A 24291-nucleotide genomic window follows, 5' to 3' on the forward strand; every position below is an offset into this window, starting at 1 on the left:
TCTCATCTACCGGGCTACATAAACTCGACAGTGCTTGTAAATTATTAATAACCACACTATTAATATCCTGACAAAAACTTGATGACTCATATCCTAACATGGGACTTTTTTTTTTTTTTTTTGCATTTCAGCACTTGGACAGCTCCCCCCACCTACCCCCACCGCCCGCACTCCGCTTATTAGCGACATCCATACAAATGAAGCGGACCGGCCAGACGGAAGGACAAACAGACGGACGAGCTCCAGTGGGACTTGATGTCGTGGGCACCACCCCCGCCCGCCCTCCCACCTTGGCGACCATAAAAAGCAGCCCAAAGCAAGAGCAGAAGGAGGGACACGCACACTCCCAAAAAGTTGTCTGTCACGCAAATGTTTGGAGGAGGACACTGCCACGCCACGGAGGACACCAGACACCCACAAGAAGAAGAAGAAGAAGGAGGAGAGGGAGAGGAGGAGGAGGAGGGGGAGGCAAGAGGAAGAGGCGCTTGCATCTCACGCCTGCGTGCACACGGGCTCTTCCACCAGTAAGTGCAAACAAAAAGACACTTTTTTTTTTTTTTATATAAACATCTCTGAAGCTGGGCCAGCTATGTCAAAAGTGTGCTTGAGCTCATGTTACCTTTTTGTTTTTTGCAGCAAAATGTCCAGCAAAGCGACGCTCGCCTTGCTCATCTATGGCATCTTCATGCGCCACGGCGGCGGCAGCGGATCGCACCTGGGGCTCGCCTTTCCCCAAGTCACGTATGTAGAAAACAAAAAAAAATCTCTAAAAGCTTTCATTATTTTTACCTGCCATTTGTATGATGATTATCAAATCACGTTTGTACTTTCCAGACAGTTTTAGAGCATGACATTTATAGCCCACTACTTTCCAGTTATTTTTCAAATTGAAATTATTCTAAAGACTTTTTTTATACTGTATTTATCGACAGATTTGTGCTATTTAATATTTTTGTTTATAATTTTGTCATTTTTTACAAATATTCTTCTAACATGTTTTAAAATAGTATATTAATTCATTTATATTGTTTTTTGTGTTTCAGCACTCGTTTGAATTTTTTAAATTCCACCTTTTTTGTTTGGCTATTTTAATCTTATTTAGATAATTTTTTTTCTCCGGTTGATCCGATAGGGCAACAAATCCATACTAAGTGGCCTCCAAACATCCACCAGGGACAGGCAGCCACAGTAATGAGATTTACACGCATGCCAGACCACTGGATGGATAACCCACCTGCTCAAAAAAACAACAATAAAATAATAAAGGATTGACTTTTTTCGTTTCCGTCTTCCCGTCGCTTGCAGACTTGAGGGCGAATTGTACGACGGAGACGGGAACTCGCTGCCGTCTTTGGATTACGACGGGCAGCAGCTTCAGGTGAGAAGTCCAGCCATGGGGACGCAAGACCACGACGTCTTCTCCATGTATTACCCGCCGCCCGATAAAAGGTACGACGGGACCGAGCCAGAAATTCATCGCCCTTTTTAATTATTATTTTTTTTACGTGGGCCTTGGATTTTATTTCCTCAGGACGGAAAGGCACGCAGACGGCATGTTCAACAAAGCGTACAGGAAAGCGTTGGGACAGTTGTCGGCCAGGAAGTATCTTCATTCTCTCATGGCCAAGCGGGTCGGGTAAGATGTCAACGTGGTGTGTTTGTTGCACGACGTCGCATTTGCTCTGAAGGGAATTAACCCCGTCACGGTTTTGCTCGTCTCTTCCTCTAGCGGGAAGGCGCTGGACGACAACGGCGAGCCGCTGTCCAAGCGTCACTCGGACGGCATCTTCACGGACAGCTACAGCCGCTACCGCAAGCAGATGGCGGTCAAGAAGTACCTGGCCGCCGTGCTGGGTAAAAGGTACAGACAGAGAGTTAGGAACAACAAAGGACGCCGGCTGGCTTACTTGTAGCACCCCGACCCCACCCTCACTGAAACATGTCAAGCGCTTTTCGTGTTTCTTTATGTATGAAAGAAGCCATTAAAAGGAATATTTTGATAACGATGCCGTTTTATGGACTACTTGAGAAGTGGGGATGTTTTGTGTGTCAATTGCAAGGGGGAATAAATGCTTGAAAAGACAATCAGCGTCTGTGACATTAAGCTGCTGTAGTTGTGTCGTTTATCCACAGCAGACTCGAGGATGTAGATTTGCGCGGCGTAGACTTTGACGCCCTCCTGGACGGGGAGGACTTTGAGGCTTTTTGGGGGGACTGGCTCAAACGGCTCCCCCCGAAATTCCCGGTGAGTCATATTTTTAGAGGGAAGCTGGACTTCTGGTTCTGGCCCTCCTCCCTTTCTCCTCGCATTCTCCCCTTTGCTGAAATGTCTTCAGTGTGAGGATTTCTTTGGGGTCTTTGGGGTCCTTTTCTTCTTCCACAAGTGAGCTTAAACCTTCCGCTCTTGTTCAGTGCGAATGTTGTGTTTGTGTGTTAATAAGCAAACAAAAACACCCGCCTCTCTCTGACCATCTAACAAGTATCATCACCGTTAAAAAAACAAAGACGAAGTGGCTAAAATTAAAAACCCAATTCTTTTTATTTTTTGCTTAACTACAAACAAAATCAATACTTGTTACATGGTTGTTCCTAGTGAGAGACGCATGAAGTTTGCACCTTCTGGTTCCACTTCTGTGCTTCCCTTTCTCACCTTTTCTCAGAAAGAAAATGTTTTTAAAAAAAAAAGAAATGTTCTTGCCTTCTGCAACACACACACACGGCACACATCAAGCATCTCCTGACCGCGGCATAATATGAATGTAAACCAGCCAAGTGAGTGGCTCTTAATGTCCTGCTTGACATTTTTACTTAATTTAATTTTATGATTGTGCACTGAGACAAACTGTGGAGGAAAAGCAGCGAGACAAAGTGCAAGTGAATTTTTGACTTTTTTTTTGTGTCTGTGTGTGTGTGTGCTGACTGCTTTGCACTCTTCTGCAGGCTTTGTGACACAGGAAGCGGTTTTAGCGGCTGCGCTACCTTGCATCGACCTTTTTTTTTTTTTGTCTAATTGTCCTGATGGCTATTTAAGAGGCCCTACAATGCTGCACACGATCAGCTCACATTTCCACCCCCCCCCCCCTTCCTCATTGTCAATAATTTTTTGTTTGTTAGTTTGGCCATCAAGCATGAATTCCCCCCCCTCCCTTTTTTGTGCGTGTTTTTAAGCAAAGGCAAGGAAAAATCCCTCGTGTACAAAATGAGCCAATAGCCTTACAAAGATGACGCTCAAAGATATATTTCAAGTTCTATTTCGTGTGATTATTCTGATCATTACTAGTAGAGGATCTGGTTAAGTGTTGTGAAATTTGTTGGAATAAATTTTTGTAAACAACAAAAATGCTCTGATCTTGTTTGAATGTGGAAACACTTAAGTTCAAGCAAAAGGTTAGTCCTAACGCCCGGTTTCCATGGTGACGTCGACACCATTTGGTCTGTCGTGACTGTCCTTGTGGGACAGCATTGAAGTGGGGGGTCGCCACACTTCAAACCTCCCAGCGAGGAGGCCGACAAGTAAAAAAAAAAAAAAAAAACACTTCTGACGACAGGACAAAGTGGACATGTTGGATTCGTTATTGTCCATTCATGTCAGCAAAAAAAAAAAACATCACGGCCGTGCACAATCTCGGTTCAATGTGGAGGCTGCAGTTGAAGGATGATGATGTCATCACGCCACATTAACATTACACCAGTTCATAATGTTCCATCCATCCATTTTGTTCGTCGCAGTGTGCCCTGCTATTGGCTGGCAAACGGTCCAGGGTGTCCCCCGCCCATTACCCAATGACTGCTGGGATAGTCAAAATAAAATGACTGACAACCAAAACAAAACTCTGCATTCCAGGCCAGATCTGCTTTCAAAATTAAATAAATTATTTCTTTGCACAATCTAACTGGCAAACAAATGGAACATTGCGAGCCAACGATGAGCCGCGTGCTTGTTCCAGTAGGAGATCAAATCAACAGCAATCTGATCTAAGAAGATGTGAGGAGTAGGAGGGGGGTTCCCGCACGCCTGTGGAGACCCCCCAGGAAGCCCCCCCACTCCACCCCCACCCGGGTGAGCAGCAACGAGTGACACCTCTAAAGTGCCAGTCCGAATTACAGTTCTTGACAGCAAAAAAAAAAAAAAAAAAAGCCCGACTCAGACAAACTTCGATTGGCGGCCAGAGTCCCTCCTTCCCCCATAACCCAATCAACTTGTGTTGCCTAGCAACCGCTTCCCAGTAGGATGCGCTCGCCATTGGATGACCAAAGATCACGTCCGGTTGATCTCGCTCGGACGGCTTCCCGTCACCGCTTTGACCACCAAAGGAAGGACATGATGCTTGTGAAACGCATCACAAGGTGATAAACACAATCATAAACCAGCTGTTGCACAGGAAAAGCTCATTAAAATTAAATTAAAGCTTTATTTTCTCTGAGTATTTTATTGGTGCCACGCTGGACAAATTCAAGTTTTACAGCAAAAATGTGGACAGTAAAAGCACGCAAGAATAATAAAAAAAAATGGCTGACGTTTTCATGTGTCATAGACACGCCTACCAAATTTCATGTAGCTAAGTGACGCTAGCTTTGGGGAAGAAAAGATGGCGGTCACAGTGAAAAGATCGATGAACCTTCTGGCGATTGCTCCTTCCTTGCGAAGATCATCTAAACGAGTCCACTCACTTCGGAATCAGTTCACTCGCTCCCGCGCTTGTTCGTCTTCATTAGCGCCTTCCTGGGACTAGCGTCTCACGCACACACACGGGTGAGGAAGTGCTAATTGGAGAAAAAGCATTACACTCGGGAGAAATTAATTTTCTGTCACTTGTAGTTAGACACGCAGACTGCATTGGGAGTAGTCGACAGTTGAGCAAAAATATTGGGACACATTCTCCCGAGGAGGATGTGCCCGCAATCTCCTCTCGAATAAAACTCATCTTAACCAACACACCCCAACACTCATATTTCTCCTTTGCTGTTGTTTGACATTTACTTGTATCATATTTTCTACTTTGCCACAGATGCCCACAGTCTCCTCTTGGATCAAATTTGTGTCCATGCTGCCCGTGGATAAGAAGTACAGAAAATGCAGCAGAGGATACGGCTTGAAGTGCAGAAGGTAAACACATGCTAACATTAGCTTGCCCACAATCTCCACTTTTCTGCAGCATGAACGATGGTACCATCGTTGGTTTCTCATTTATCTTTAATTGCTGCTCTCAAATAGCGCGGCTATCTTTAGCCATTTGCACTTCATCTTTGCTGACTGATCCCGAAATAAAGTCTCGCTTTTTTTTTTTTTAACCCAGCCGTCACTTTTTTGGGCAACTACGTGACTGCAAACGTTAAGGTTATGTTTGGCTTGTAATTGGATGGTGTCCACTCATCTGCTTCATTAAAATGGCAGTGGCGGGCAACACATGCACACGCCTGATTCATTCCGTCAGTCACGCTGGCATCGTTTAGTTCCGCAGAAAATCTTTCACTTGCGTTTGGAAATGCCCTTGGTACATTTTTTTTTTACATTAAAAATAGAATTTCATGAAATAAATACAACATTGAATATGCTCTAAAAATAATAAATACTTCAAATTGAAAAAAAAACATAATTAAAGAGTGATTGAATTATCAAATAATAATCCCAAAATTAATCAAATGTATTTTTGCTCTTTATTTAGTCATCCAGGTGAGGCTCTTCTTCCCCTGCCACCCGTGCCCGCATGTCCCCCTGCCCATTGAGAAAAAAAACCGTACAGTATACAGTATATTGCCCTGTGTAAAAGAAAAGTCTTGTTGTTCCCGTCTGATTGTAATGAAAACTCAGCGGGTTGACGAGCACTCAAGCGGCTCAGCCGTAGGACGCTAATTGCGCTTTGGCATCACACACATTGACGACGGCTACGCTCGCCAGTTTTCTCCTGCAGGCGGTCCATCGTGAGCACAAACAAAATGAATTCGACCATCATTTTTATTACATACATTTAGAATCCAATCAAAGAATATTTTAATATATTTTAAAATTATTATCATTGAAGCATGGGCTGAAAGGATTCCCTTTCCTGTGGAAATTCATCAGGAGAGAATCCAGTGTCAGAAACACGATTGAAGGAGACGTGGCGGGCGGGGCCGCAAGGGCACGCTGACACGCTTCCCGTGTGGCGCCATCGCACAATGGCTGCCTTTAATCTCGCGTCTGTCGCCGGCATCCCGTCAGCTTCAAAGACCCACTCGGGTCCGACCCCAGCGTGTCCTTCACGAGCGACATCGTTGTTGTCTACCCGTCCACTTACGAATGACCCAACTTATGAGCTTTGGGGATACGGGTCTTATGGAAAATTCCTAAAAGTTGCAAGATGATCGACTTCTGAGTGCTCATCATCGTCAGGGGCATATTTATTTTACAAAAGTGTCCAAAAAGCAGAACTTTCAGGGAATGGATTTCAGAATTAAACCAAAAAATTGAGAAGAAAATACGTTCAAGAAGTTGACCGAATTCTGTCCCTCAAGTCAACTAAAATACGTAAAAGACACTGCCGCCTTTCTTCAGTTTTATTCAGCCTTTATTCGTTAAGTCTTTATTTTTTTTATCAGAAATAAAAAAAAGTCCTTGAAAACAGAAAAACTTGTGTCGACACTCGACTCGGGGAGAAAGAAGTAACACGTCTTCTCCCATCCTCGCCTCTCTCCAGTGTCAAGAGCCTCGTTTGCGTCCTTCTTTCTCACGTCTCCACGGCAACGGCGGCAGAGCTAACATGTACGCCGACTTTGTGACACGCTCAAACTTGGCCAGATTGGACAAGAAGGCCTTAAAAAAAAAAAAAAAAAAAAAAAAGCAAATATGTTCATTGTTGGGTGTTAATGACAGCAAATCTGTGAGCAAATTTCAGTCCGAGCTTCCAGGTACTGACGTGTTTCCGTGGCAACGCTGTTCTACCATTCAACTGCAAGCATTTCAATATGTGCACAAATAAGAACTAATAAGAAAAGCTCAAGGTTCTGGAGTGAGAAAAAAAAAATGTAAGACACGGACACACGTCAGATCGAAGTTATGGGCGATTAGTTATCCGGCGACCCGAAGCACCAAAATGGAATAATATCTAATCTTATATTTTGCTGTATATATATATATATATATATATATAACACAAAATGACTCATCGCAGCTTTTATGCAGAAAACTCTGCAATGTCTGCGTAGTCGACTCTTTTACCTTACGCAGCTTTTGCCGCTAATTGGTCTTGGAATAATTCAGATCTATTTCATAGCAGACATGAGCAAGAACGTGGAAATGACTTTTTGCTGCGAAACTCAAAAGGTTAGGGATCGGCGCGCCGGCCGGCCGACGCTAATGACGTCCGGCATGTCCATCAGTGGCTTGTAGCGACAGTCACGCTTGACTCTGGAACATGCTAGCCGTCTTTTTCCACATAAATTAGCTTCTCTTTGTGATATTGCACACACGACAGCTTTCGCAAACACTTTTTCCAAATTCTTAATTACTGTATTTTCCGGAGTATAAGTCGCACAGGAGAATAAGTCGCACCAGCCATAAAATGCACAATAAAGGGGGAAAAACCATAAGTCGCACCTGAGTATAAGTCGCATTCGCAAAATCCAACACCAAGAACAGACATTAATATGCAACAGGCTGAACGGTACGGTATGCTAACGTTACATAAACACATAAAAAGAGTTATTCAAATAACTATAACATAAATAAGTTTATCGAACCATCTGTGTCACTCCAAATCATTAAATCTATCGAAATCGTCGTCCTCTGTGTCACTTATAAACAACTCCACTGACTCCGGAATAATGTGTTCAAAATTTCACATATAAGTCGCTCCCGAGTATGAGTTGCACGCCCAGCCGAACTATGGAAAAAACTGCGACTTATAGTCCGGAAAATACGGTAGTTTGTATGATGGAGGCAACAAGAAGGAGCCCTCGCCTATGTCATCAAATCAAGCTAGCTTGTTTTCATCGACCCGGAGAGCAAGTGTAATTCCCTCGATGACCAAATCACAGCGAGACAGAAACTTCCAAGTTTTGTTTTCTTGTGTCAACTTAGAGGACGTCTGCGTACGCGTGGATCACTGGCAACTCATTAATTAAACGTTTACTCGCTGTGCCGCCTGAGTCGCCGCTGGCATTTTGGAGGAGATGAAAGAAATGTCAGCGGTTACTACTTTTCATCTTTGACCACCGAGTAGCGATCCGACGAATCTCCCGGGTAAAACCTGCGACCAAATTAGCAAGTTGATTTGCATATCAAAAGAACGCGCGGTTCCAACGGCGGGCGGGAACACCGCCGGCCAATATCGCCGACGTGTCAGTCCTCGTTCAAGTGTGCCTAATAAAGTGTCCCGTGTGTCTTCTGTGTGTACAAAGAAGGAGACGTACAATCAATATTGACTCAATGTGGACTGGATAAAGGATGCGGGTCAGTGGGAGGAGAACTAGCCCATAAAGTGAAGCGATTGCGGTTCATTAAAGCCTTTTGAATACGTGCAGCTTATCGAGCCGCTTATTTACCGCACCTCATAAATGATCACCGGCACTTTAATCGTCTTGTTGTCGTGAGGACTGCAAAGAGACATTTTTATTGTCCTTAATTGCTTGCACGCTCCGGCCGTCAGAATAATCAAATTGTAAAAAAGGCGGGCCAAAAGAAAGTCAATGCTTTTTAAAGGAAAGTATTTTTTTTCACCGGCAAGGTAAATAATGGCAAATAATTAACAAATAAGAGGTTAAGAAGGTGTGCCTCAGGGCTCCTATCTAAGACATATTAAATTAGTGAATTGCACATTTAAATGTGTTACGCTTCATTTTTTAGCTGCTGTTTTGGCATAGCTTCGCTCGGATACGAGGCGTGAGAGCGACATCATCGAATCGGTTTTCTCAGGTTCCGCCGTCCAACGGTTTGTGTGACACAACTGAGGCGGCGCATCCCGTGCTAGCGCTCGAACTCATCAGCGTTTCTTTCTCAGAAATGGAAGAGAAGCTTTTTTTTTTCCTGCGGGGAAAAGGTGAACTATTTCCCAAAAGCAGCCTGTGTACCATCACCTCTCAAAAAAGCTTTTTATCTTCCCCGAGATATGAGATCTTTTTCCAATTCTGCAGCCTCCCTGATGATCGTGATAATGATGCTTTCCTACTTTTTGCATCTGACGAGCCAACACGGCCATCCCTCACTATTTATTCTCCTATTAAAAAAAAAAACCAAACACATTTATCAATCTTGTCATGCAAACGTCCTTGCTGAGAAATCCAGGTAAAATCTCTCAAAGGAGTCATTAATTGTGACATTTGAGGTGTAAGATGGGGAAAATGGGACTGCTTCAACAAAAAGAGCGGAGGTCCAGCTTATTAAAATCTATACGTCGATTATTTAGCGGGGTAGGGCGAAGCATCCCCTGGCAAGGGGCAGCCGGTCGACAGTGAGCCATAAAACAATTAGCTAAAGGTCATACATCAGAAATCAGCTCATTGGTCAGAAGCATGGGACAAAAATGGCTGAAATAACAACGCTTGAAGGCTAAAGACATAAAAGATGAGAAAATGACAGAAAAAGGCCGATGTGGAACAGGGGAAATAAGTTCGAATGATGCTATTAATTACGCAGTTCAATCTGTCATGCGGGAAAGTATAAGAAAACGTTTGACATGCTGCTTGAATTTGGGCAAATGTTGCCTCTTTATTCGGGAATAACAAATTTGTTCACCTGACATTTAAGGCCATGATTCTCACTCTTAAATGAGACAGGTGACACAAGCACTTGGAAGTGGTATGCCACAGGGCTCCTATCCAAGTCCCCTACAGTTTGTATGCTAACAATTGATGCTAACAATGTATATAATTTGTTGTTGTTGTTTTTTGAACATGTGAAAAAAAAAGAGAAAAAAAATAGTCATGTTCCCAGCAATGAAGGACTTTGATAATGAATTGATATTTTCACACGGTGTGTTTGTAAATCAGCAAGATTTGTTGTCACTTTGTGTGTGTTGTTCATCTTTAAAGGTTGCCTGATTTATGAAAGAAGTTCATCATTTTACGCCGTTCCCTTTCTCCTCACAGACTTTGTTGACTCAACAATTGCTATTTTCCGTCTGTTTTATGTCCTGATGCAGTTTTATATCATGGCAATGATTTTTTTTCCTCGCATGGGAGACAAAAATCATGTCTGCGTTCACGTTGGCACCATCTGCTTGAATCCCTGCTGGATTGAAAAATGAGCAAGTAAATCACCAGATTTGCCTTGTGATTATTTTGCTGTTTTGACAGTTTTGTCCTGCTGACGCGCAATTAATTAAAACCTGCACTTTTTTTTTTGTTTTTTGCTGCTTCAACAGAGGACAATGAAAACATGGCAAATCTATGTGGCTGGCGCTAATTAGTGTCACATTTCGATCGTGCTTTAATCGAGTGGCGGTCCAATCGCTAATGAGGAATGTCTCGGGGCTGCGGGTAGCGAGGGGAAGATGAAGTACAGGTGGCGTCTCGTCTAATGACATCCCCGGTGGATGACTACATTACCCAGCAACCCCCAGGCCGGGGACAGGTGGATGGCTTGACAGCAAACAGATCGTTAATGGGAATAACGACGGCCTTAATGAATCGCCTACTTTGTTTGGTCTCCTAATTACTAAATTAATCTCGTATCTATTTAGATCGTTATTTGGATTTGTTGATATTGTCAATTGTTTGTGGATTATACTTTTTTAAGTATCGTACACATTGTAAACAAATTTAAAATAAATTAGAGGGGGAGAAAAATTGTGCCACGCGATAATCTGGCGAGAACCCCGAGGGAGGAAACATCATGTCCCATTCCGTCACGGCGGATTAGCAAGCGATGTTGACCACTCGGTCGTTTGCTTCATTACAATTTCAAATATTTGATTCCAAATCGCCTTGCGCTTTCGACGGTAATCGGACAGGAAATGCCATTTGCGCATATCAGCAAATGTGGCATTCAATGAGCAAACACGTCACAATGGATTTTTACCAACAAAATCACAGTTTAGCAAGTCAAACTCGTGCAGCAAATAGCAGATTACTTACGACAATTCACAGTTCACCATTCACAAATTTACCTATTTGCACTTTTTCGACAAAAATATTTTTTAATATTTGGGACGTTGCAAGGTTTGCATCAAAATATTTATAATTATAATAATAAATACTAAGAAGAATAGTAATTACCTACAAAATTAAATTTGTTTACAATTTTTTTGCATGCTACAGTGATCCCTCGCTACTTCGCGTTTCGTTTATCGTGGCTTCACTACATCGCGGATTTTTTTTCCAAATTAAAAAACAATTTAAAAGTCAAAATAAAACTTCTAAATTGAGGAAACATGTGTCTAACCTTTAGGACAATGTAGTATTGCTCCAAATGTTCGTTTACATTCCTTTAGAAGTCCGTTTTCGCGTGTTAGCACGATCGCGAATTAGCATCTTTTGGCTAACTCGTTAGCCTGCCCAGTTCTTCTTGTTAGTGACTGTACTTCGCGGATTTCACTTATCGCGGGTGGTTTTTGGAACCAGTTATCCGCGATAAACGAGGGATTACTGTATACACAAAAATTGATAGGCGATATCCATTTACTCTGGCATCAGCAACATCATTATCTCATTAAGAACACCGGGGTTTAAGCCACATTTTAATAATTGATTGATACACAACAAGAACAAAAGAGAGCAAACTTTTTGTGTTATGTTTTTTAATTTCATCATAAGGTCCGCGGCTTCCCACCGTCTAATTAAGCTCAAAGCCCCAAATCCAGGCAATGATGTCACTGGGATTATTTATGAGGAAGCCACCAGAGAACAGGACAAAACTTCAAAGTGAACTCACTGGCTTCCCGTCAGATGCAAAAGTGTACAACATCTCATCAAATTGCCTCTTTTTTTAGCGTGCCACCAAACACACATTACGTGACCTTTGACTCCGGGGGGCGCCGCTTGTGCCACTTTGACGGAAAAGAGACGTGTCATCTCGGCGGCCACGTCAGGATGTTGCTGTCCTTTTGCACACGACCCCCGGTGACCACTTCAAGCGAGCCGGTGCACAACTCGATATTTTCTTTTTTCCACTGTGTGGTGGCCCGCCGAGAACGCCACGAGAGCCCTCGACAGCGAGGACGGAAAAAAGAGGGAATGAATCGAGGCGGGTATATCTATCGCCGGCTGTGTCAATTAAAGCCAAGGCTTATCAAAGCCATTCGATTTGATTAAAATGCAGCGCGCGCTTGACAAGCCAATAACCTCTGACAGATTCATTGAAATTTGACAGACGGCTCCGAGCCACTAAACAAACCTCGGCGGAGAACAGCTGCGCGCACGCCAAGCTGGAAAACTCATAACGTAGTCGGCCCGCACCGCGCTCAGATTGTCTTTCAGACAGACAAGAGTCGGCGTTGAGGCTTGCAAATATTCTGCTTCATTGTCATTTAAATGTGAATAAAATACTCATTACTTTTCCATATGATCCAAAACGGCAACGTCTAATGTGATTCATTTTCTTAAATCACGTTCTGTGATTTCCCTTTCTTGATGCGTGCATGTCAAATTTTGCAACTCTATTATTATTAAATTTTTGATTTTTCAAATTGTCCAATTTTCAAATTTTAATTTCATACACGAGCTGATGTCATTGAAAAATATTCTGCAAGTCACGATGGTCTAATGTGATTCATTTACTTAAATCACGTTCTGTGATTTCCCTTTCTTAATGCGTGCATGTCAAATTTTGTAACTATTATAAAATTTTTGATTTTTCAAATTCAAATTTGAAAATCTCAAAATTTTCAAATTTTCAAATTTTCAAATTTTCAAATTTTCAAATTTTCAAATTTTCAAATTTTAATTTCATACACGAGCTGATGTCATTGAAAAATATTCTGCAAGTCACGATAGTCTGTGATTCATTTTCTTAAATCACATTCTGTGATTTCCCTTTCTTAATGCGTGCATGTCAAATTTTGTAACTATTATTATTAAATTTTTGATTTTCAAATTTCAAGATTTGAAAATCTCAAAATTTTCAAATTTTCAAATTTTCAAATTTTTATTTCATACACGAGCTGATGTCATTGAAAAATATTCTGCAAGTCACGATGGTCATCAAACCTCTTGAAACAGTAAAAAAAAAAAAAGTCTAGCCACATTTGACTGTAGCTAACATGCCATGTTTTTGTTTTGCCACAGTCTTGCTACGTCAGATCCCACCGAAGACCTGCCGGCGCTCCCCGTTGCGGTCAACCCCAAAGGTGCCAACACCCGCCCACACACACTTTGCACTAAAGCAACACACGAGAGACTTTCAATTTGGACAGACCTCCCGATTGTTTTACAGCCCGGCAACTGTGTGTACTTATTGAGCAAAGCAAAATAACGGCATGAATGAAAAATAATGAAGTCTCGTACTTAATTGTCTTTGCTTGCAATTTCCCGTGAGGCTCCTACAAAGTGTTTACAACAGGAAGCTTTTCATGTTTATTTTCTTTATTGCAAACAAGGCACGATAATATACAATCTCAGATAAGTGATTGTCTCGTTAAATGCGCTTCCACGTGCCGCGCCGTTCGCTCCAAGAGTCATAAAGTTTTCGTTTGTTCAAAACGTCGGCGTCCACATTTATGAGCAACTTTCTCATTAAGTTGTGTCCACATCTCAGATGATTTATGACTTGATGACCAGCACATGTTCTTGACATTATTTCCTGTTATTCCCGCTTACGTCAAACTGCTTCTTTTGTCGGAGAGAATTTTATCATTTGATTTGCCCCCACCTGTTAGCGTTCTCCCATTTTGGCGTCAAAGCGCTTGAAAATGAGCATTCTCCAGTCAAGTGCAACACTTGAGCTATTAACTTTGATTATTGCCAACATGTTGCTTCACGTCCGAAGGGACAAAAGAAAGAAATTGTTTTCGTGCTTCATCAAAAAATGATTTTTCATGTGTTAAATCACATTTGACTGGGAGAGCTACGTAAAGTTCTTTGGGGACAGGAAGTTGGTCTTGCTAAAGAAGAGACGAAGGAAAAAAAACAATAACAGAAATAACATGAACAGTGAAAGTCAATGATGAACAAACGTTTCATGACGGCAGTGTAAGATTTCACTCGACTCGGCGAGCTAGGAAAGTATCGGAAAGCGCCATCGAGAGCTTGTTCGCTGAATTGATTGCGACCTTTGCGACCTTTGCGAGTCGGCGGGTGGGAGGCGGCCCGACGGTATTCCCCCGATGACGCCAGATGAGAACGGCTCCCGCCGCCGCTGTCACGTATGTCAAACAGCCGGGGGTCCCCCCCGAAGCGTCGGCGAGATGCCAACAGGCTGCAGCTTTTGAAATACGGGCAAGTCATAAGACATCTTATCGGTGTCTCAAAATGGACCATTGAGAAAATTCAGCAGAGAAGCCTTGCCATGAATACATTTAATAGAAACGTCTGAAAAGCTCAATTTCCTGCCAGCGCCCATTTAACTGTCGCTCTGTCTGCAAAATGTGTGCCCGTTTCTCATATTTGCCATTCTTTTCTTTTTCTTTTCAAACTTATGAGGGATTCGCCGACTGACAGGTCGAGGCTCATGAATATGGATGGAACCGTCCATCCGACTGCAAAAGTCGTGCTTGGCTGTCTGATAAGAACCCGTCAAAGTGTAGTTATAGCTATCAAATTATCTCGGCAGTCTAGCTTGCCGTTTGTCGTGTACCGTAATGCGCTGCGCCATTTGAATCGAATGATTCGATTATCGTGACTAATCGTGCAGTTATGAGAACAACATAAATATATCTGATTCTTTTGTGCCCCAAAAAAATTATTGCAAAAAATCATTGCGCGACTTTCTTCTGCCTCCTGGTTATATTGCATGTAATTCCACTTTTGGACACTAGGTGACGCCACACTCTTGTTTACGTTCACAAAATGTGTTCATCCCATGACGCACAGAGAAATACGTGTCGTCTCTTTTCCAAACCTTCCATCAAAGTGTTGTGCCGCTGTGTTGAATCAGATTAGATGAAGACGCTCGCTTGAAAAATTCATTTCAAAAGAACAGTTTGCTTTGATTGGGAACTGAATGAATCCTTTGAAGCCTTCAATGACGTCACAGTGCCGAAAATTGATCAGTTTTAATGTTTCATAACCCTTTGGTCTCCCTCGAGTAGAACACAAAAAGAGAATAAAAATAAAACCGCGTTTATTGTCGTTCCAGGCGCACCTGCGATAGGTGACAAATCTGATCAACGTTTGTTAATAAGTTTAGCCCTGCTAGTTTATTCTTTCCAATTTATTTTGATACAGGACAGTATTCTAGAGTGCCAGCTATTTTTCCTCCTCCATTCCTTGGGGATTCACTGGCAGCCAACCACAATGCTAAAGTCTTTCGAGAAGTTGGACGGGTTTTCCTCTCTGTAGATAATTGCTAATTACGGTTGGTGTGTGTGGTGTCCACCTCCGGGCAATTGCATATTTAATGAGACAGTTGATTGAACATGGGGTCAATTTGCGGCCCTGGGATGTGGGTTTAACTATTGCTATTAGCGCTTCCCGATCCCATACTGCGGTCGCCATTAAACGGACTAACTCACTTGTGTCAATGATGTGTCATCATGAAAAGTCTCCGGAAAAATCAAACATCACCTAAAAGGCGAGCCGGAGGGAAGCGGGTGGGGTTGTGGGGGTCCGGTGATTCGTCTTTCTCTGGCGCCGTGGAGATGACCGGCGGTGACATCACTCGGAAATGTAAAAAGGCTTTTAAAAAGAAAAAAAAGAGGGCAGGCGCACAAGATGGAAAAAAGAAATGTCAGTTCCCTCAGAAATTGTGTGAATGCAAAGAGATGATGTCATTGAGATCAAAATGGCAAAGAAAAACATTGAATGGAGTCAAAAAGGAACAAGCACTGAGATCATTTGCGAATGTTTATTAAAAAGTTAAAAGTCCTGCGTAGCTGGTCCGGAGTGGCCCTCGGGCGGCGCTAGCGTGAAGTAGCTGCTGTGTTGGAAACGGAGCACCTCGTTGCCCCAGCTGGTCCAACCCGCTCGCAAGCTTCGGGCAAACAGCTCCAGGCACTCGCCGTCCGCTTTCATGTACGGTTTCAGCACCTCTGCGGAGCAAACGGGCGGGCGTCATTAGAGCATCCCAAAAATAGCTTCAATCACTTCTTTCCATTTGCATTCCTTTTTAAGAAAAGAGCTAGATTATATAAATCAATGGATGTTGTTTTGATCAACCCATTTTGTGCTTCACAGGTTCCAAGTGAAAACAAATGACGCCATACCACAGCCCCCCCCCTCCCCCCTCCCTCCCCCATCGCATTTATAGGACAGTGCCTGGCGCTGACCTTGAGCCTCAGCACCTGACAATCGCACTTCCTCCGCCAACATGCGGTGAGCAAATAAACGCATAACGCCAGAGGACTGCGGGGGTCTTCTTGGTGTCAGTGCGAGCTTTGACGACCTGATGCCAGACATGTAACGGAGTTTCCCCCTCTGTGGCCCCCAGTGACGAGGAAAGGCGTCACTGACAGGAACCCCCATGCGGGAGGGGGCGGAGCTCGCTTCAGGCTGGCACGACATAAACATCAAAAAAGAAGTGACACTCCCTCGAGGATTGAGTGCGATCGTTGGTGTCTCGTCACAGAGCGATACGGTGCAACTGCGCCCCCCAGTGGCTGCGAGCTACGCAGAAGGTGACGTCAAGCCGATCGTGACGGGGATCGAGCCGTTCGCTGGCCATGCCGTGACGTGCTTTACCGCCCTCTTTGCTCTGCCTTTGGGCCTAACTCATCGAGAATAGTTGGTAAATCGATACGCGTTAGCTCATCCGGAAAGGACCAAATATGAAATAACAAAAAGAATGCAGTCTAGATTACTACGTTGGCCAGGCAAGTGAACGAGAAGCAAACGCCCCTTTTCTATGTCAGTTTTAGTCCCCTTTTTGTCATTTCTCACCAAAACTATCTGGAGCCTCGCTTTGCACAGATCAGTGATTTCCCAAACAAAAGATTAGTTACACAAATGTCTGAGTGGATCATCACTCAAGAAAAGAAGATGCAAGTTTGAGCCAGTGGGAAAGCGATTTTGCAGCAAGGAAGAGTGGAGGGGCTTATTGATGCTGCTACAGCGCCCTCTAGTGGTCATGTCCAACAAGTAGATAACGTTTACCTGCCAGTGACGGTTTGTGGGAGTGAAGAGTCGAGGGGATGCTGACAATCAGCCGCTGATCTTGCACGGGGGTGACGCCGCCGACGCAACGCTCTGAGGGGCTGATTTCAAACAGTCAAATTCATGTTTAAGTTTAATTCTTAGGCCGCAAAAAGAAAAGTCACCTTGACCGGGAATGTCCGCGATATCGCCCTAGGATCAGCACTTCGTACGGTTTCTTGTGCGGTGAATCCAGCGGGAAGACAAACTGACCATCTGCGGTCACCTAGGAGGGGGAAAAAAAAAATCAATGGAGGCTCCTGCAACTTTTAACCTTGCTAGTGGACCAGAATCAAGTGCCAAATCTTGAGCAAGTCGTTTAAGTGGTGCTCCGTGCGACCTCCAGTGGACACATTGTGCAACAGTTACTTTTATTTGGAAAACGAGCAATAAACGACACTTGTGCCTTCAAAGCACAGTGGTGGGACAATTTGCGTGTTTCCCCACCTACCTTGACCCAGAACCACTGGGCCACGGCCTCCACCCCCCAGTGCGGGTACAGCTCGTGGCGGACGAAGCGCAGGTGGCTGGGTCGGTTGGTCACCCAGGTGACCACCAGACTATTGAGGGATGCCAACTGAGGGATGGGGAGTCTTTTCAACTGAGATGAAGGTAGACAAGCGTACCTAGCAGGACACAAACCATCGACTCAAAATGGCAGACTTTTTTTTTTTTTGCTTTTATGTGTAGTGTGTCCAAAATGTACCTACGACTCCTTTTGGCAGATTTGTTTTCCCATGGTGGATCCATGACGATGAGGTCAAACTTGTGTCCATCTGCGTGGGGGGAAATCAAGCACTTTTGAAAAACTTCTTATCATTTGGATTTTTGTACTCACATCGGAGGAGCGGGTGCATCCGGGAGAAATCCGAGAGCAGGAAGGCCGCGCGTGGCGGAATAACGTACTCCTCCCCCATCAGCATCGTCACCGCCGCCTGTTCTGCTGGGTTCTCCGTCATGCGGGAAAACAAGTCCAGATGGGACGTGTCGCCACTGGCGTCAAGTAACTGGACGCAGTTCTCTGGGTCCTCATCGTCCATCAGAGGAAGTTCTTTGGCCATGTCGCACAAACTCGCCAGGTTACACTCTGCACAGAGTAGGGAGTCCGTCTCAGCATCCGTCCCTTTATGCAGGTAGCCCAAAAGTGTGGCAGACTCCACTAAGGACTTGGTTCCGTCCAGGACGATAGATCGGACCTGCATCAACAAAACAACATTTTGAAGGACTTTCTCTTTCCCAAATTGAAGGCAGAGCTTTTATATTGTTACACTTGCCACTCTCAAAAAGCTGGGGATTTTAGGAGAGGTGCTTACTTACCTTCTCATGAAAGGCCTTCGAATCGAGCTCTCCTTGGTTGAGCTCACTGCGCTTTCGCTTCCGCTTCTGAAACAAACACTGAATCTCAATGAATATTGACCGCTGCCCTTTTAGTGAAGGTAATATCTCTACTTCTTTAACCCAATGCTGGAATATTGTAATGTTGCTATTTGCCTCGCCCAAGACATCAACATGAACTAGACAACAGGTTTATTAGTTTCTACCTTTGTAGCACTCTTGTGCAGCTGCAAGACTTCCTGGTTTTCTGCATGCACAGAAGTCTTATGTATAATATTACTGATTTCATTGTTGTTGTTATGATTGCCACCGCCATGACGTTTTAAAATCCGGAAGTATTGCCTTTTAAAGCGTGCCTTGAATTCTGACTTGAGCTCGCCATGCTGTCGAAAGCAGCGCACGTAATCCTGGTCGATGAGCGAGCAGGCGTCCAACAACCACCCGTGTGTGTCCTCGACCACCACCGACATTGTCCAGCTAGTCGGCTTTAGGAAAAGGGCAAAGGTGGCCTTCGGTTTGTTCTTTTTAATGAGGTTTGCTTTGGGCCACACAGGGCGCCGCCATTAGCCCCAAACACAACATTGGGATGCTGCATTCTATGTCACTCGGAAATCGGAGACCTCATCTCTTCGCTCCAGTAACTCACAGGTAATGCTATTTGTAATCCTGAAATTCGCCACTTTTTAGCCCTTTGACGTTAAATACATTTGTTGATAAACAGCATACTTATGTTGGTCGTAGGTCTTGTTTTTGTTTGCTTTCCACTAATCAAAATTATGAGTGTTTTACTTTTTCATTTTTACTGCAATGCCGCATTGGAACCAAGCAAGCTCATTGGCTTTCGCGTTGTTTCGTTTTTTATTTTTTGTTGGAAACCTTTATTTACAACAATGCAATGCCATATTAAATACAAAAATTGCACTGTAAACTCAGAAAAATATAAACTACACTAATAAGTACGCGGCATGTACATTCATGCAGAGAGTGAATAAAAAATAACATTTTTTCTCGCTATTTGGCGAGTTGACGCACAAGACTGACAGTCACGTTAAAACTCATTAATCAGTCACATTAACACATTGTAAACTCTTTTTTCCACGCAGCTCTCGGGTCGGTATGCATAAATTTATACCCTGAATTATTGGAGAATGACGTCATGAAAAGGCGTGTAATGTGGGGGTGTCCTTCATTCATTGCTGGTGGTGGGGGGTACAGCGGTACACCCCATACAGACTTGAGTGGAGTTGTCAGATTCTCTCTGCGCTGTCTTCACAGCTCACTGGAGCGTCGGACACTTGGTCCAAACAGATTTTGGGACACTTCATGCCACCATGCAGAAGTATTTTATCTGCGTCCTGCCTCTCGCCCTGCTTTTAATAAGCGCACAAGTTTCACAAGGAACCCCTTTCCGACATGGGGGCGCGCACTCGACCTCCGAAATGCGCCAAAGAAACAAGTAAGTCCACTTTGCTCCCTTGTTTTTATGCTGCATAAAAGGAGAGCGCCCGTCGCGCAAGCGGGCATTAATGGAGCGTTTGCCGCCGCAGAAACTGGTGCGCACACGTCGTGCACAAAAACGTCAGCTGCGTCGTGGTGGCCGGATCGGAAAGCTTTGCGCAGCCGGAGTTTCTGCCTTGTCCACCGGAGATGATCAACTGTGCCCCTCACGTCATGTAAGTCTGAATGCCATGATTTGTGTAAGGTGTTGGTCACGTGGTTGGATGGGACCTGGATGGGTGATGATGCTGACGCTTTTGTTAGTTAACTATTGTAAATGAATTAAATGCCTGCTCAATTGCCACATGTTCCCTAGATACCGGACTCACTTCAGGCCCACGTACAAGTTGGACTACAAGACGGTGACAGAGCTGCAGTGGAGGTGCTGCCCAGGCTACCAAGGCCACGACTGCATGGAGGTGAAAATCGGCATCAAGCTACCAGAGCGAAACATCGAAAATCTGCTACCGATATCATCTGGACGCATTTCACCCAAGCCTACGGAGCAGGGGGATCGGCCAGGGAACCATCCGTGGCGAGGTCCCAGTGGTGATCCTCGCCTTGAGGATGAGGTGCAGCGGCTCTCCCAGATGGTTCTGGACATGCAGGCCAGAATAACTGACATGTCCTCCAACCTGAGGCTGGACTTCCAGGAGGACGCAAGCAAGATGCTAGCCGTGCTGCTGGAACAGACGCAACAGCCCCCCCAGCCCGCCAGAGGTGCCGAGACCAGGACCTTGGACTTGCTCTCAGTGGATGATCTTGTGGACAAGATCAGCCTCTTGGAGAGCAGAATTGACACCTGGAACCATCTGGAGGAACGTGTCAACCGACATGATGGGCAAATTCAGCATCTAATGGAGGAGCCACCTTCACTCCCGTCCCAGGGCGACCTGCGGGCCTACGTGGACGAGAACATCCGCGCTTTGAGGAAAGAGCTGATGGAAGGCATGGATATCAAGCTGGCTGACCTGAAGAACTCGTGCGACTACAAGATCATGTCCATGCACCACGAGTGCGAAGACCAGGAGGAGCATTTCCTCAGTTTGACCGAGCGCATAGACTCCAACGAAAACCACTTCCACCAACAAATCCAGGAGCTGAAAAATGAGCTGAAAGAGTCACAAACCAGTCCGGACTGGCTTGTGGACAAAGTCGAAGGCCTAGCCAACTGTTCTGTGATGGACAGAGTGAACTCCTTGGACTTTGGACTCTGCAAGGCAAACCTGACAATCTTGGAGAAGAGTCAAAAGACCACTTGGGAGAAGCTTCGAGACATTGAGAACCATCTTTGGAGCCTGGAGAGCCTACGGGGCGAACTGATCGCCGTCAAAGACCGCGTGGGGGTGCTGGAGGACCTCGAGTGCAGCAGGTTTCTGGCCGGAGCCCGGGCAGTCAGCGATGTGAGGCAGTTGAAGATCGAGGGCTGCCGGAAGGTCCAGAACCCGATCGTGGACGTAGCGAGGGATCTTCAGATCCGGATGGGTAACTTTTATTTTTAGGTGTACTTTATAAAAAAAATTCTTTTAGCGTAAAAAGCAGGTTTGAAGAGAATTTGACATTCAATAATCTTTAGCAAAATCTAGGCTCAACTGATCTGCTTCCGATTTTTATTCTTTCAAAATTAGTCTCGATTAGAATAGTCACCATCTAGTGGTTAACGGTGGAATTACACCCCCCCACACCGAGAGAAAAAAAAATGGGCAGATCAATAGTTAAACAGACAAATTGCAAAATAGTTACTCACACTTTTGCCGAGTCTTAGTTAAGCCCCCAAATTGCGGGAGCATGTTTACCCCTTCTTGTAGTGGCACTCATGAACGCCCCCGCAGCTTCCGTCATGTGGCGGCCAGATGCACCCTGGAGTATATCAACTCATCAACAACACATAGGACACCCTAACCCCCGGGCACACCAAACAGGAGAGCAGCAGCAGCACATTAAAGACATACTAGCAGCATACCAGGCGAGCGCACATGTTCCATCAACATGTCTCTGCACGCCCCCCCCAAGGCTTGACACAAATCAATGGGTCAGCCATTAAAAAGTGTATCCGCCGTAAAAACTGTCCCTGCCAAATCACACGAGCGACAACAAGATGAAAGTCACCACAACTAATGAAAAATAAGGACAATTCGCAACATGCTACTTGTTTTGGAAATTATGAGACAGAAATTGCAAATTACAATCAGCTTGTAAAGATTAAGAAAATGAATCACATGGGGAAAAATAAGATGCGATTTTTCCAACAAAGAAAAATGGGGACATACTGTTTTGTTTTTGTTTCTGAAAAAGTTGGGCCTCAAGTCAAGACTTTGTTTCGCCATTGTTTCAGGCGGTTGCACTGATTCCATTTAAGAAGGAGGTGTCACTTATGTCAGGTCCATTTCAGGCCTTCCAAGGAGCTGCGGGCTGTCCAGTCTCGTCACAGGTTGACGGGGTTATCGCGCTCGGCCGTCTTATCTCCAGTGCGGCCTCCACTTTAGCTACCCAGGCAGCAAATGGACGTCCTTCTTATCAAGGCGCTGACCTTTTGGCTAAATTGCTCCAACAACAATCTCCCTTATGATTTGGAACAAAAAAAGATTGCCTGAGAAAATTTAAAGGAAGTTCTTTCCAGCCTCTGCAGATAAACTCGACGTCAATCTGTCTCCAAAGTTGAGCGTTTACGAAAGTCGGCTTGGCGTAAACAAAAGCAACTTTGCCAAAGTGGCTGTGATGTTTGTTTGGAAAAATAAACAAGCGGGAGGTTTTCTTTTCACTCGCTCGCAGGAAGCGGCGTGATTGAACACACATGTTGCACTTTTGAATGGCGTCCACTTGTGTTGAGCAACGCCTTTTGGCTTGGACACGTGCGTCACGCCTCTCCGCATAAACGACCCCGTTGCTGTTTTGTGCAGGCAGTATCGTAGTGAGTCATGGCCTCTTGGCACCAATTTGCTTGGATTTTGTGCAAAAAGTCACACCGTTGAGATGAATTGACGAAATGTACTCGACAGGCATAACGGCGGACGTAGCAGGAGCTCCTCTGCCGGTGCCCCCGCAGACGTCGTCGGGACCCCGGGGGAGAATGACGTTGTCGTCCAAGCTTCCCAAAGGGACGCACGGCAGCATGGCTCCCGTGCTCGGCTTCGCCGGAGCGCCGGGTGACTTGGCCAATCAAATGTCTTTTTGTTTTGTGGTGAAGCAGCATGTGACTCCGTGCTTCTCGTCTGTTAGCTGCGCCGACTAAACCGGCTGAGCCGCTCCGACGCGCACCTCCCCCGATTTTGGGTATGTGCTGCAATTTGTTTTCTTCGCTTTCATTCAATACTTTAGGAAGATTTTTGACATTTTTCTGTTTGTGACACAGATGTGGTCGCACAGCACAAAGGCCACAAGATCTCCTTCTCCGCCGGCCTCACGTCGCCGCCCGCTCACGGCGAGGCGGGCGTCGTCCGATTCGACGCCGTGCTGGTCAACGATGGAGGCCACTATGACCCCAGGACAGGTGAGCGCAATTCGAAATGAAAAAGATTTCATGCCACAAATCCAGTTCGATGAACTGCGCCTCCGTTGTACCTAACTTGGCCACCAGAAGGCAGTAAAGTGTAATGCAGGCGCAAATGAAGAAGAATAGCCTTCAGTAAGTTGCGCGAATCCACTAAGAAGGATCTCTGTGTTTCAAGGTGTCTTCACGGCGCCCATGGACGGCCGATACCTTTTGAGCGCTGTGCTCGCCGCTCTGCCCGGAATCAAAATGGAGGCGGTCCTGTCGGTGGACCGGCGCATCGTCCACAGGTTGGAGTCCACGGCCGGGACAACCCCCGAGCTGTCCTCCAACCTCTGCGCCCCCGCCTCGCTCACCCTGGTGGTGCCCATGAGGCGGGGCGAGCGGGCAACAGTGGCGCTGACGAGTGGGAAGCTCGCAGACGCAGACTCCGCCCACATCCTGTCGTCCTTCAGTGGCGTCCTGCTCTACCCGTCTCATCAGTAGCCATGCCCGCCTATTATATACGAGCTGGAGAAAGCCAAAATGTAAAAGAATGACATCCAATACTTTGGATGAACGACCAAAGTGCAGTAAGTGACTCATTATTTGGCACCTTTCAACCAAAATGGAAGTTTCCCAATGAGTGATGCAGTCCATTTTTTGGTAGGGTTTCAAATTAGTGATCCATAACCGTTTTTTATTGGGGGTTTTTTGGATTGGTGAAAATAAAGATGTTTGTTGAACATTTAAGTTGCATTAATTGATGTGACTTTATGTACTGTCAATAT

At 45.0% G+C, this 24291-nt stretch overlaps 3 protein-coding genes and 1 long non-coding RNA gene across 7 annotated transcripts; 3 read left to right on the top strand and 1 right to left on the bottom strand.

The window, feature by feature from the left end:
• Positions 1 to 138: 138 nt before the first annotated feature.
• Positions 139 to 3334, top strand: adcyap1a (adenylate cyclase activating polypeptide 1a). Of its 3 annotated transcripts, XM_049749357.2 has the most exons (7): positions 140 to 524; positions 637 to 741; positions 1306 to 1449; positions 1532 to 1636; positions 1730 to 1861; positions 2134 to 2245; positions 2941 to 3334. In XM_049749357.2, exons 1-7 carry the CDS (start codon positions 370 to 372, stop codon positions 2947 to 2949), a joined length of 762 nt encoding a protein of 253 aa, XP_049605314.1. In that variant the 5' UTR covers positions 140 to 369; the 3' UTR covers positions 2950 to 3334. The 3 variants fall into 3 exon arrangements, with proteins under 3 accessions (XP_049605313.1, XP_049605314.1, XP_049605315.1); XM_049749356.2 differs by lacking the exon at positions 2941 to 3334 and having other exon boundaries at positions 139 to 524; positions 2134 to 2685; XM_049749358.2 differs by lacking the exons at positions 2134 to 2245; positions 2941 to 3334 and having other exon boundaries at positions 144 to 524; positions 1730 to 2085.
• Positions 3335 to 4530: 1196 nt separating this feature from the next.
• LOC125986147 (uncharacterized) lies at positions 4531 to 16413 on the top strand. Its single transcript, XR_007487544.2, has 4 exons — positions 4531 to 4753; positions 5010 to 5107; positions 13201 to 13262; positions 16246 to 16413. It is a non-coding gene; the product is annotated as an uncharacterized lncRNA (long non-coding RNA).
• mettl4 (methyltransferase 4, N6-adenosine) lies at positions 15903 to 19004 on the bottom strand. The gene is made up of 8 exons (XM_049749592.1): positions 18741 to 19004; positions 18517 to 18582; positions 18038 to 18395; positions 17906 to 17975; positions 17651 to 17825; positions 17325 to 17425; positions 17161 to 17261; positions 15903 to 16100 (listed from the first exon to the last, which is right to left on the bottom strand). Exons 1-8 carry the CDS (start codon positions 19002 to 19004, stop codon positions 15928 to 15930), a joined length of 1308 nt encoding a protein of 435 aa, XP_049605549.1. The 3' UTR covers positions 15903 to 15927.
• Positions 19005 to 19036: 32 nt separating this feature from the next.
• Positions 19037 to 24253, top strand: emilin2b (elastin microfibril interfacer 2b). Of its 2 annotated transcripts, XM_049749571.1 has the most exons (8): positions 19037 to 19182; positions 19810 to 19990; positions 20082 to 20207; positions 20348 to 21516; positions 23031 to 23177; positions 23251 to 23304; positions 23384 to 23521; positions 23700 to 24253. In XM_049749571.1, exons 2-8 carry the CDS (start codon positions 19866 to 19868, stop codon positions 24005 to 24007), a joined length of 2067 nt encoding a protein of 688 aa, XP_049605528.1. In that variant the 5' UTR covers positions 19037 to 19182; positions 19810 to 19865; the 3' UTR covers positions 24008 to 24253. The 2 variants fall into 2 exon arrangements, with proteins under 2 accessions (XP_049605528.1, XP_068504886.1); XM_068648785.1 differs by lacking the exon at positions 19037 to 19182 and having other exon boundaries at positions 19733 to 19990.
• Positions 24254 to 24291: the final 38 nt, after the last annotated feature.

Source organism: Syngnathus scovelli, chromosome 18 (assembly GCF_024217435.2).
Source record: "Syngnathus scovelli strain Florida chromosome 18, RoL_Ssco_1.2, whole genome shotgun sequence".
NCBI classification, from domain to species: domain Eukaryota; kingdom Metazoa; phylum Chordata; class Actinopteri; order Syngnathiformes; family Syngnathidae; genus Syngnathus; species Syngnathus scovelli.

What these genes read in the sequence shown, in the direction of transcription:
- adcyap1a (XM_049749356.2), top strand. Translation starts at nt 370, where the DNA reads ATGTTTGGAGGAGGACACTGCCACGCCACGGAGGACACCAGACACCCA. An exon ending in CTCGCCTTTCCCCAAGTCAC is followed by an intron (nt 742 to 1,305) that starts GTATGTAGAAAA and finishes CGTCGCTTGCAG; the next exon opens with ACTTGAGGGCGAATTGTACG. An exon ending in TACCCGCCGCCCGATAAAAG is followed by an intron (nt 1,450 to 1,531) that starts GTACGACGGGAC and finishes TTATTTCCTCAG; the next exon opens with GACGGAAAGGCACGCAGACG.
- emilin2b (XM_049749571.1), top strand. Translation starts at nt 19,866, where the DNA reads ATGCAGAAGTATTTTATCTGCGTCCTGCCTCTCGCCCTGCTTTTAATA. An exon ending in CGGCTTCGCCGGAGCGCCGG is followed by an intron (nt 23,178 to 23,250) that starts GTGACTTGGCCA and finishes CTCGTCTGTTAG; the next exon opens with CTGCGCCGACTAAACCGGCT. An exon ending in CCACTATGACCCCAGGACAG is followed by an intron (nt 23,522 to 23,699) that starts GTGAGCGCAATT and finishes CTGTGTTTCAAG; the next exon opens with GTGTCTTCACGGCGCCCATG.
- mettl4 (XM_049749592.1), bottom strand. Translation starts at nt 19,004, where the DNA reads ATGTCGGTGGTGGTCGAGGACACACACGGGTGGTTGTTGGACGCCTGC. An exon ending in CGAAGGCCTTTCATGAGAAG is followed by an intron (nt 18,396 to 18,516) that starts GTAAGTAAGCAC and finishes TTGTTGATGCAG; the next exon opens with GTCCGATCTATCGTCCTGGA. An exon ending in CCACAAACCGTCACTGGCAG is followed by an intron (nt 16,101 to 17,160) that starts GTAAACGTTATC and finishes TTTGCTCCGCAG; the next exon opens with AGGTGCTGAAACCGTACATG.